Source organism: Idiotropiscis lumnitzeri, chromosome 17 (assembly GCF_059441095.1).
Source record: "Idiotropiscis lumnitzeri isolate Australia: NSW breed Sydney's pygmy pipehorse chromosome 17, RoL_Ilum_1.0, whole genome shotgun sequence".
NCBI lineage: Eukaryota > Metazoa > Chordata > Actinopteri > Syngnathiformes > Syngnathidae > Idiotropiscis > Idiotropiscis lumnitzeri.
The window spans coordinates 16,651,377-16,664,166 of record NC_142407.1 but is presented as its reverse complement, the minus strand read 5'-3'; the positions used below and the strand labels follow the sequence as shown (position 1 = coordinate 16,664,166).

Below are 12,790 nucleotides of genomic sequence, written 5' to 3'. Positions count from 1 at the left end.
ATGGTGTCCTCAGCATCAGGGGGGTATTTATGATCTGTGTGCACATTTTAGTTTTCTCTGACACTTCTGGAGAGACTAGATAAAGACTCAAAATGGGGCAGAGTTGACAAGAGTGTGCGTGTGTGTATGTGTGTGTGTGAGAAAGCGACTTGTTTGTTCGGAGCTACCTCTGTGTACTCCCCAAACGTAGGGCCTGACATCATTACAAACAATCAACCTGCTTGAGGACAATTAGCACACTTGTTCCGGTCTTTCCATTTAAATTTGTAGCTGCTTAAAAAACAAAATTCGCACCTGTTAAATTGAAATTAGCATTTAATAATATTCCTTTGAGGGGGGAGAAACAGTGACCGGCACCCACCTCCTTCATTCATTTAATTAGTGTACGCTATCCCGCCCTGGATGGACCATATGGCTGTGGTGTGCTAGCAGGTCAGCAGCGTTGGTCAAGCTCTGAGCAGCGTGGGGGGGTTAAATGAGGTTGGGGGCAGGGAGGGGAGTATGTAGGAGGCTGTGTTGTTGGTGCCGCGAGTGTCATGAACAGATAAGAAGCACTTTTGTCCAGAGTAGCCAAAAAGTTTTAAAAGCATTCATGCAGTAGATGAAAAGAATATATATATATATAAATATATATATATACATACATATATATATATACATACTTTTGATATACATTAGCACAGTTTTGGTTGACTTTATGTAGTGTAGTTCTACACTACAAGAAACTATAACCACAATAATAAAACTACTGTTAAACAAACAGAGGCAAAACACAAAGTCTACACACCCCTGTTAAAATGCCAAGTTTCTGTAATATTAAAAAGTGAGACTTTTACTGCCACTTATTTGACCTATAACCTGTACAACTCAACCAAATGACAGAAGAAGGGTACAAAAGAATTTAAGAGAAAAAACAGTACCAGGGAACACAGTGAAGAAAGTCATCGTCAAGTGAAGAAAATATGACAACAGTGACATTAACAAGAACTGGAAGTCCTTCCAAAATTGATGAAAACAAAAGAAGAAAACTGGTCACTGAGGCTTCCAACAGACAGACAGCGATATTGGAGGAACTGCAGGAATTTTTGGCAAGCACTTGCTGTTTAGCACACGTGACAACTAAATCCCATCTTCTTCATATGCTTGCTGTATTGGGTAGACCTAAAATCTCCCAAAGCGTGTGAGGGAAATGAATTTTTGGTCCCCTCAAACCAATGCTAATCTTTTCATCAAGGTGTCGGGTGCCACACAGGTCATTAAAACAACACTACGCCTACAGTGAAACATGGTGGTCGCATTATTCTTTGGGGTTGTTGTTCCTACCTGCATCAGGTTGAACAGTTCCAAACTCAAACTTTATTTCTCACTCCCTTTAAATGATGGCAGGTCTGAATGCTCACATCCTCATGATCGGGTGAGAGCCTTTGTGCAGCCTCATTATCTCAGTTATTGATTTTTTTTTCTCTTCCCATCCCCAAAACTCTTTTTTCCCTCTTCCCATTTGAGTTGGAGTTTATAGGTCACAGTAAAGGTTGAAAAAGGTTTGAAATGAATTATCTTGGTCTCAACTTTTATCTCAAAAGCCTGACATCTGAACAGGGATGTTCAGTCAGTCAGGATGGTTGTCTTCGTTTCCATTCGTTCTTGTTTTGGAATTTATTGGGTTGCGTTTTTTTTATTTTAAAAGGCCACAACTGAGCGCGGTTTACTAATTACTTACTAATCCGGGATGTGTACGAGAAGAAGCTGTATATAATCTAGCAGCTGTCAGAAATGAGAGACAGCATGCATTTATTGGACAAGATGAGTTGCTAGTACGAGGCCCAATAAAACGAAAAATGTGACATACGAGACTTCACGCGAGACGCATAGTTATTAATGGGAAACTTCAAAACTCACTTTCTCAAAGTTTTTTTTTTTGTTCATTGAATAAAGCCAATATCTAACTACGAACGATACGTTCATATTATGTTACACAACAGGCTTTTTGGTAACCAGCAATTCACTCGAGGAAACGAGGCCAGATAACCAAAACGCAAATGAGACCAAAACTGATACTTTACGTGACTTTTACCTGTTCGCTGCTGTTGAATTTGATTTCATTGTTCCACTGCAACGTAAGGGAGCCACGTTGAGTATATTTTGTACTTCGGTAAAGATTTAAACAAGCAATATAAATGACAATACTGCCACCTGGTTGATGATTAAGCAGGCGACACTGAAGTCAACGCTGAACTAACAATACTGCCATCTGGTGGTCACTTGTGGCGCTGCCGTCACAAATCCAACGTGACTGAATCAATTGTTGTGAAATTCCTTCCTACCCATCGAGACGTCCTACCAAAGGCTAGTGCGCATTAGCGCGCATGCGCACCATGCCGACAGTGATTTGGTGGGAAGTTTAGTGCTTTTTGTCGTTTGTTCGATTAAAAGTGGGGAGTACTTAATATTTTTACTTTCATTGAGTCTTATTTGAATTTTCCGTTGCCTCAAATAACACTGACGCGTGTTGAGCACATTACTCACGCATACGTATGCCACACTCGTTTGATATCGCCAGTAAAAGTCTATGCATATACATATAGAAATTCAACTGTCAGGACGTCCGACCTACGTGTATTTTACTTTTTTTTAATTATACCTATATGCATGTAAACAAAACGATCTGAAAGCACACGGTATTACTTTGCTGACAAATTAGCCTCTGGTAGAAAGTTTCACATGGGTAGGACTTTTGGACATATCAGGCTGTCCTAACAGCCTCCGGGAGGACGATTCGTACAGGTAGGACATTTTGGCAGAACACCAGCATAAATATCACGCAAACTCACACTTTTGGCCATTCAAAGGAAGCTTTCTTTCATTATTTCTTTCACAGATATCCAAATGTAAACATTTGTCCAAAAAAAAAGAAGAAATTCAATTTAAAATGGAAAAATACATTACATTAAATCAGACTTCCAACTCGTTTCTATCAAACTGCATTCCACTTGTATAAACAGACATTATTTCAAGAGTAAAGTCCACAACGTTTCTGAACGCACTAATATATCACGTCGTTTCTCCTAGTGTGCAGTTAGTTTACAGTCTGAAAAAAAAAACAAACAAAACAAAAAAAGCCTAGACACAACCTGTACACAAAATGTACATGAATCCTAAACAGTTCAACATGGCTTGTATGTTCGGTGTACAATCAAATCCGGTATGATTGATGTCATTGTATGATGAACATGGGTCAAGATGAAAATCACCAGCATTAAGGATGCATAAAACTCATTAACGTAAGGAAACTGATTGTTTTACCATTATTGAAATATATTGACTAAACAGAGGCCTTAAAATTCAGACAATTTAATCTGCCTTCAATTAGTAGCATTTTCAAACTTTCTGAGGAGTTTGGTGACTCAGATGAAGGAGTGTAACAGATTTCAAGAGCTCCAACAAGACGGCTAGTGGAGCAGGATCAGATTTATCACTAAGACATCAATTTAAAAAAGTATGCCAGGAGGATGCTTACTAGACAATAAAGTGTGGGGACGATTTAGAGCCTGAACACACAGAGATAAATTTTAAAAGTTTCTTGTCCATAAGCTTAAGCTTTCTGGCAGAAGAAGCAACAGTAACGTCGGACACTGTTGTACTTTCAACAAATGAAATCTCAGGAGAAAGATGAATATTCAATTGATTAAAACATTTCTTTTCGGAGAAAGGGGAGGCGTATGTCACAACTGTACTGAGAAGAAATCCCCTTTGGAGGTCTATATCATTCAAATATGAAAGGAGAATCATTGTAGAAATTCATATCCCAAAACGCCCCCCACATTAGATGTTGAGCATGGAAGCAATTTGACAAACACTATTTTACACCTTTCATAAATTGCGCAGTTTAGTTTGGTGAAGTTGATCGTGTACCCGGCAGAGGGAGTGTTGTATGTTTTGCTGATGACGTTGTTCAATAGACTCTTTTAGAGTCCAAATGTACAGTATTGAACAGATATTCACAATAAAAGCTTATGCAGTTTTTGTTTTTTTTAAACTTGTCCTGGGGTGGAGGCTTCTGTATTGCAAAACCATCGCGATCCCAGCTTTATGTCCGCTGTCCAAATGGTCCGAGGAGACTTCACCACTTGCCCCTCTTGCTCCAGTCCTTGGGCGTGAAATGAAGACATTTTGGATCTATGCGCGTGTGTCTCTTCTGCATGGCCCTTTCATGTCCATCCACAATGTCTTCGGACAGAGTCAAGATGTACTGGCCCTTCATTAGAAAGGACAAATACAAAAATAAAGAAGTTGCTTTATTGCCCGGGTAAGAAAATAGAGACAAAGCTTTTGGAAATTAACGACCAGGGTCATTCAATAAATAAGGGGAATTTTTCGGCATAAAGACTTCTAATACAGATAGAATCTTAAGTTGTTTTTTTATCCTCTTCTTGTATTTAATTTTTTTGCCAATTAAAAAAAAAAAAGAAAAACGAGAAATTAACAAATATGGCCGACCAAGAAGCATGCTCCAGGATTGAACAACATGCGTCACATGCTTTTTGTTGTTAACTCATTCACTTCAATGGCAGTCAATGAGTTAACTGCAATATATTCAGCAATATTGCAAGAGCATCTCACGTGGAATGAATTTTGCATTTGAAAAGTGGGAAAACGTGAAAACCAAAGTGGTTTAGGAATAATGAATGATATTTTAGCCATTTACAACGCTGTATGTAAAAAAAATAAAAAAAAGACAACTGTAAACAACCACTTATTATTTGAAGATGACAGTGTTAAACTTTTTACCTGGTGCTTCATGTGAACAAGTTGATGACTCACCTTATAGTAGTTGATCAGGTTGAGGTACTGCAGTGTTGAAATGACATCTTCTTTCTTGACACTTGTGATCTCACTGATCTCACTGAGGGAAAACAAACAAGAAAAAGAAAAGAGGCGGTTGTCAAACTGCCCTTGACGATCAAAAATGTTGACCAAATTCCAATGCTCATATACTTGATGGTGATCTGTGGCCTCTCGCCATTGTCCGGTTTAAGGTCCATGAGAATCTCTAGGATGGTCTGTGACCAGTAGGAGCGATAAGACAACAGGCCGAGGTCCGACAGGGGCTTCTCCGGCGTGCCCGTCTTTCCTTCGACCTTGGACAACTCGTAACCTGAAGGACACGTGGTGTTGAGGTGAGCTTTTGGATAACTCAACCATCAACACACTCTGCGTGCACTCACTAAACTCAATGAGAAGCTTTCCGTAACCTCTCCGCTGATAAGGAGGCAACGTCAGGATACAAGCCACATTATAATCCTCAGTTGACTCCTTTTCCTGAAAAAAAAAAAAGGTGCAAATTGTATTAGGAGTGTGTCCATGTCGTTACAAGCAGACGACGCATGAAGAGATGTTTACCTTTGAAAAGTATCCCACTATATGGAAGCCTTTGGGGTCGTACTCCGTCATTACGTAGAAAAGGAAAGGGTCTGTGTCATAGTACAAGGTTTTGTGGTCCAGGAAACACTTTGCAAGTAAACACAGGTTCTGGGAATAATTCTTTTGGGGGCGGGAGGGGGGGGAAGGAAATTGAATCAACAATTCCAAAAACAGAAATGCAGTTGAAGGAAAGCAGATGAAACGTCCAAACTTACTTTGTTTTTTCTGCCATCAATTTCAAAGAATGAGATGGTTCCTTTGCGGTAGATCTCATTGCCTGGAGGATGTCTGAGGTTACATTTTGTCTGCTCAAAGACAGAGGGAACAAAAATCAGACAAGCCAGAAGGATTCAACTGGTTCTGTAAATTTATTGTCTTTACCAAATGTCTCTGTAGACACTTGAGACTTTTGAGGTACTTGAGGCAGAATTCACAGAGGTAGAGAATGGGCAGCGACGTGAGGTCCTGCGGGTACGGGGAAAAGTACCACGGCTTCAGCCGGTGGCGGCCGAGTTCTATACACTCAATGTTTTTCATTCGGGTGACGATGTCGTCGTGGCTGCGGTCCGACACCAGACTGCCTGTCATGCGGGGTGCAGACGGGATGCCATCAGAACTGTCCTGTGAATCCTGGGAACAAAAAACAAGGAGAATGGACGCAAGCACGTCTGGTTTGAGTTTTTCTTCCAAAATGAAAAATATCTTTGCATTTCTTTGAGCAACAGTGGTTGTCCATGTTACTAGAAAGACTAGACTTGCAGCCAATGTGGCACAGGAATATTTGTCATCAACACAAACATTTCAGTAAGAGGAAATCAAACTGACCTCTGGTGGTGGTAGAAAGACACTGGCACTTTGAGGCTTGTTATACTGCAAAACTTTGATCATCTAGCAGAGAGACACACACACAAAGACAAACTAAAGGGGACTGACTGTAAGTAATGATTTGTAGTTTACACTGTCAACACTTTGGTGGCTCTATTGTGCTGAAGAAAACATTTCTTGGCTGAATTTGCCTTAGTTTATGATTCTATGTAAAGATTTGATGGGCAATATTGAAATTTGCAACGAAACGTTCGCGACAACCCAGATGTATGCCAAGTGGTAGAAAACTGCAAAAATGTGATCGCACTCAAATTCCATACCTCGTCAGCAGGTCCGCAATTAGCTTTCCTCTTCCGACCGGCCTGAGAAGGGATGAGCCTTCGAGCAGTGCCGTTCTTCAGAAAGAACAAATGTGTTATGCAAACAAAGTGTTAAATAGAGTTACGCACAAGGCGGATCGATCATTACTGTCGTGAGGGAAGAAATCTGGTCATGGTCTTCTCTGGTCTTGAAGATGTTGGTCTCTCTCACGGCGGGGTAAACGGCTGCCGGAGAAGCCTCGGTTGAAGTTGGCAGGGAGGGCACCGGGGGAGCCGGCGGCACCAGCGGTACCAGGGGAACCGGCTCCACTTTCCGCTTCTGCAGTGAATAAGAGTCGTTACGTCACTCGGCTCGGTTCATTGTCGGCTGAAATGTGTGTTTGGGCAAACAGCTGGCGACTCAATGAGACGCTGGCATCAAGGAGAAGAACCTGCAGCTTTGTGAGAGCTGAGAATGAGTCGGACTCATGGCCACAGCTTATTCAATCAAGTCGCTGAATTTGTTTTAGTTGTCTTTGGCTCCAATGCTAATTGCTCCTTGTTTAAGATACGATGAACGCGGGTCAGGTCCAGCTGTAAACCTTGTGGTCTAAAATAAAGGCCTTTCCACGTGTCACATACATCATTAATGGTATTCACCCAAGGTGATTTTGTGCTTTTTATTATATTAAATAAAGTCATATTTGTGGAAACTCTACAATGTGTGAGTGTACAAAAGAACAAGTGTTTACGATGAGTTTTACCGACAAGTTGACTTCCAAATCACATTTAGTGTGATGTCGACGAGCCGCGATGTGATTTTACTCGCCGAGGAAGCACAGCCGCTTGTTGCAGCAAATTTGTGAAATTGTCCATTTCTGAACGTGCACCTTTGGTAAGTGATGGTGGATTTTGAACAAGTTTCCCACCACCACTGTCAAAGTGAAAGGAAAGTGGGCAATTTCTCCATCGCACACAAAGAGGTCCGTGATTATTTGCAAATACTGCTAATTGGCATCAAAAAGAACCTACAACAGGTTTCTCCGAGCAGTTTCCCTCTTGTGACCAAAGATCACCTCAAAGCATTCGCTCCCATTAAGTATTGTACTGTACTGAAAATATCAATGACGTCATCAGCGACTCGTGGACTCGAATTGATGACCGTAGTTTCGACTTTAGAACGTGAAGCCATGCAGCCCCGAGTGCTCACACACCTAACTGGATGATCTTTCTGCTGGTTTCCATGCAAGCAATCTCCAGTCTAACAGGCCGCATGTTAACACAAGGAGGAAACAAGGTCTTTTGCTCTTTGGGTAATGGGAAAATTCAAGTTGTACCGGAGTGGGGAGGGTTTTGCCTCTGGAAGGAGCTGTGGTAGATTGTAGGTTGAGATCTAGACTCTTCCTCTGAATTGAACAGAAAGGAAGAGAAGCAGGTGGAGTCAACTGACATTGGTAAGGGCCGTGGGTTCATTACTCAGAAGGACCGCGGACACAAAGTCCAACTGACGGCTCTTTAAGAGTATCATTACAGCATTAAAACATTTCTTGGCAGTGAATACAAAAGGCACAAATATTGGCCTTCCAGTCAAACAAAACATTTTACACATAGAACAATGATAGAGTTCCACAGAAAGTATAATATTGTCAAGTAGTAAAGTTTTAGCAACAGTTACAGCTTGTAAATCAAGTAGACAACCAACAAAGAGGAATCGGCACATAATTGGCCCAAGTTTTCTTAATGTACTGCATACAATGCTGTTTCTTTTGTAAAACGTTTGAGTTTGATATATATATTAAAAAAAAAAAAAACATGAAATCAACATTTCAGCTGTCAGTTAAAATTTTCACATCTGCAGCTGAGACACATCATAGAAGATCATCTTTTATCTTAACTGATATACATTACCACCTAATATTAGTGTGAACAAAATAAATATTTGCGCATGATCAGCTCAACTGAGGATGTAGGCAGCATCCTAAGGAGATAATGGTAATGAAAAGCGAAAACTTGAGAATTTTAGGAAGACAATCAATTCATTTGTGCTGCACATAAAAGTACAATAAAATCAAACCTAAATAAAAGTTTCAAAATAAGGCTAACGATAAAATACAAAGCACCATACCTGAACATTAAATACAACTGAACTGTACTTGGCCAGTGAATCAATCGAGTCCCACGAGAGGGAGCCTTTCAACCACATTCTGAGAATCACTGACCTTGACCTCAAAGACATTCCCTTCAAATCTGAATTGAATCTAAATTTGAGCAGCAAATGAACGGTTAAAAAAATGGATTTCCTAATAATATTTAGCAGAGAATTCCTCAAAGTATATACACTCACCACTTCTCGTTCAGGTGAACCGGGTCGGGAACCTGGAAGACCATTCTTGGTTGGCATTTTTGTTTCCTTTTTCGGGAACTGGAGTTTTTTCATGTCCAGCCTGTCTGCTGTGACCCACTCGTCCAGACGTTTGTTGACTGTCGCCAAAGGTTTTACACAATTTAGTCATCTCAGGGGTTTGCGACAAGAACAAAAACGTGCAGATATACTCACAGTCAATGTAATGAACATAGTAGAGCTTTCTCCCGGAGACTTCCTTCACACTTAAAATTTCAGCCAATGCTAGACAACAAAAAGTAAAACAATAACTCAAATTGAAGTACTATCATTTTGTAAGGGTGACATTCTGATAGAGATTGTGGTGGTATACCAATGTTGTTATGCCCGTTAGGGCAGGACGATAAACCGAAAATTTACCGTTACCGAAATGTATTACAATAGCCGACATCATGTCGCTAAATTTGGGGTTTTAAAATCGTGCATTTATCGTTATTGAGGTAAAATTGCTCAATTTATTGTAATATTGATTTGAGGTCATATCGACCAGCCCGAATGCCCATTGTTCTCTAGTCCCTTCCAGGATGTCAGCCCCTCTATCTCCTTTTTCTCTTTATCTGTCTGCCCTCCATCCCTTCACTTCATCTTTTCCATCTTAAACCAACCCGTCGATTTGCAGCAACACAGTAAATACAGATGGCACTGGCTAAGCCGTTTAACATTTAGAGCGTGAGAGAGGTTTTAAACAAAATGCTATCTGCCCTTGTAAATTCATCCACTAAAATTTGAACTGGAGGATGCGAGTGACAAGAGAACAGTGATGCTGACACCGAATGGAACTTAAGTATTTTATTAAAGCAAAAAAAAATCATTAGAAATACCACCAAAATAACACCAAACGTCACATACTATCGATTACTTAGAATTCATATATGTATAGGCAATATCAATATTACCTTGTTGGACTATGTTTTTTTTTTTTAGAATGCCGGTTGGAGGTGGCTGATTGAGACATGAGTGCGTTTAGGATGTCCCGACTATGTGCGGGTTATTACGGATTTGTAACAACGCGCCGGGGTGTCGTAAAAACAACTGATGCTCTCCAGTTAGCATTGGCTCGATTAGCATTCGGAAAAACAAACGAACAATGCTTACGCCACTCGTCTTCGTGTTCCTGGTTCTTACGGAGAACGGGAAGGCGGCAGCCCTCGACAATTTCAACCTGTCGGGAGAAATGAGTTCATTTAACACCTGGAGACTGGGGAACGACTGAAAAAGAAGAGTACATTGCTCGGAGACTCACCGATGATGCGCTGTCGGCCATTTTCGTCATCCTTGCTAGCCGGAGCAGGGTGTTGTGGGAAAATGCCGCTGACGTCAAAGGTCAATAAACCAATCGAGAAATTCTCTGACAGCGTATGCGCTAAGCGGAAGTCGCTCAACGAAACGGGACATGACATGCAGTTACAGCAAATACGTAAGGCGGTGTGAGCAAAATTCTATATTATTAGCTGGAGTGATGTCATAAAGAAGAACATTTTATTTAAAGGTCTTGTGCATAAAAATTGTACCCAAATAATATTTTAAAACCAAGCAATTCTTATGGATTAAATGGAAACAAATTGAACTTGTCATGTAATTGTGCTAAATTTGTGTTTGCGACTGTGTTTCAACTTTACGGTAACTGAGTGTCACAATTGTCTCGCGGGGGTCTCGCGAGGTTGTTCATGCGAGTGAGGAGAGTTGTTCGGCTGGTATCGCCATTAAAAGACGTGTTATAAGACAAGAGCCTCGTTGTCATCATTTTCAGAACTTGTATTTTATTAAAAGTTAAATACAACAGAACTGTTGTTGACCACAGCCTAAGAGAGAAACTACAGGCTAATATAGGTTGTTAACCTGTAACGACTAAGGTTTTGGAATGGAGAGTCTTTTTTTTTTTTTTTTTTTAAATAACCCAAGTTAGTTAATATCAGTTACAAATTTTCCACGCTCTTTAGATGTGCTACGTTGAGGGCGAAAAGTAAAAAAGCAACTCACTATTTACAAACAATGGCAATGGTTATAAATTATCTTTATTATTAGAGCATTAGAACAACCTTTAGGATACAGAACTACAATGTTTTCCAAATGAAAATAAAAACTAACACTGAATGATGCACGGTAGTCACGGATGGTGTCGTGGTACACTCGCCTGAGTTGTGTGCGGGCAGCGTGGGTTCGGTTCCCACTCAGTGACGGTGTCTATGTCTGCCCTGTGACTGGCTGGCGACCAGTTCAGGGTGTGGTGCGCCTTTCGCCCGTCATCAGCTGGGAAAGGCTCCAGCACCCTCTTGTGACCCTGTACAGGAGAAGCGCTGTGGATAATGGCATGACTTGAATGATACACCCCCCAAAAAAATAGACAAAAATTGGTTGTGATACATTTGTACATTTGGTAAGCTGTAGACAAATAGATAAATATGTCAAGGAGTCTGGTGACTTCAAATCTGTCAGTTCTAATCGCAACACGACAACGAAAAGTGTGTCAAGAGACAAACTGTCTGACTTGATCATACATTAATATGCTGCATCCCCTTCGACTTCCCGAGTTCCTTCAAAGCTACTGATAATACAGGATGGCATTCAATTAGTGGATCTAAGTACTCTGCAGGGCTACAGAAGGCGACAGAAAAACAGTCTGAGTTCAATGTAAATTCGAATTTTGAAAGGCATATTATTGTCGGAACAGTTTCAATTTTTACAAATTGTAGAAATTGGACGGCGTCATCTTTTTAAAAGAGCATCCCGATGAATGCATCATTTGAAATAGAGGAGGAAATCTTTCTTTTCTGTGAGGCCTCGTTGGCAAAGTCTTTCACTTCTGGTCAATGACCTCAACACTAGTGCCTTGTTCTTGTGTAGATTCGATTTTTTTTCTTTCCCCGCACACAGTGTTTTTTTTTTTTTTTTACATCTGGCAGAGTCAGCAACCAGCTATGGGTTTTGATCTAATTTGAGGATGGTGAAAACACTCACTGCATCTGTTGCGTTGGCAGTAAAAAGACGCTGCAAAATTTCCTTTTCAGACACAATTTCCTGCACTTGAGAGGCAATTTTATCTTCACACAATCTGGCATTAAAGGAAGTACCTTCCCTGCGGCATTACCGCAATTTAAACTTTTCATCGACATCACATTTGAGCTATATTATTTTTGCTTTCACCCCGGGAAAGAATCCCCTAACATGCACATTGAAATGCTTTTTACTGAGCAGTCACAACAAGAAAAACATATTTTCCTTCATGAGATGTGTCATTTTAAAGTTACATTTGAGTTACGATTGCACGCAATGCAGTTGGCAACAAATTAAAGTGCTTAAATAAAGTTTGTCTTTGAAAACATACACAAGATGACAGCCGTGTGGGATGTTGGACAATCAAATGTCACAATGTTTTCTATTGCTATTAATAAAACAACTACCCCCCCCCCCTGCTACAGTATTAATTGACCAAAGTTCCAGAAAGGGAGTTACAATTCTTCATCATACCTCTGAAATGAACCACCATGTACAAAACAAAAAAAACAATGCACTTCACTGGTTGCAATCTGATACAACAGTCAAAATCACCTTCACCTGAAAACAAACAATTAGAATTGTATCATAATAATACTGAAATTACCATTATTATCTCTGGGACATATCTTTGAATTTGTTCATTGATTGCATTGCACAGAAATTTACATTGCTATGTTGACCCCATCATTTCTCACTAATAGCAGCAATACAACTTTTTTTTTAAGGTTATGCCATTTGCATGAACATGGTAAGATGGGAGCATAATTAGCTGTAAAAAAATACATATACACACACATTTTATATATATATATATATATATATATATATATATATATATATATATATA

The 12,790-nt window shown here is 40.1% G+C and overlaps 1 protein-coding gene across 1 annotated transcript; it reads right to left on the bottom strand.

Annotated features, from left to right (window-relative positions):
- Positions 1–3,211: 3,211 nt before the first annotated feature.
- On the bottom strand, positions 3,212–10,306 carry LOC148320618 (histone acetyltransferase KAT5-like). The gene is made up of 15 exons (XM_088280289.1): positions 10,190–10,306; positions 10,042–10,108; positions 9,103–9,171; positions 8,890–9,026; positions 7,883–7,951; positions 6,715–6,885; positions 6,567–6,641; positions 6,247–6,309; positions 5,803–6,051; positions 5,637–5,726; positions 5,401–5,541; positions 5,226–5,319; positions 4,996–5,155; positions 4,822–4,903; positions 3,212–4,255 (listed from the first exon to the last, which is right to left on the bottom strand). The coding sequence occupies exons 1-15, from the start codon at positions 10,217–10,219 to the stop codon at positions 4,121–4,123; spliced, it is 1,632 nt and encodes a 543-aa protein (XP_088136415.1). The 5' UTR covers positions 10,220–10,306; the 3' UTR covers positions 3,212–4,120.
- Positions 10,307–12,790: the final 2,484 nt, after the last annotated feature.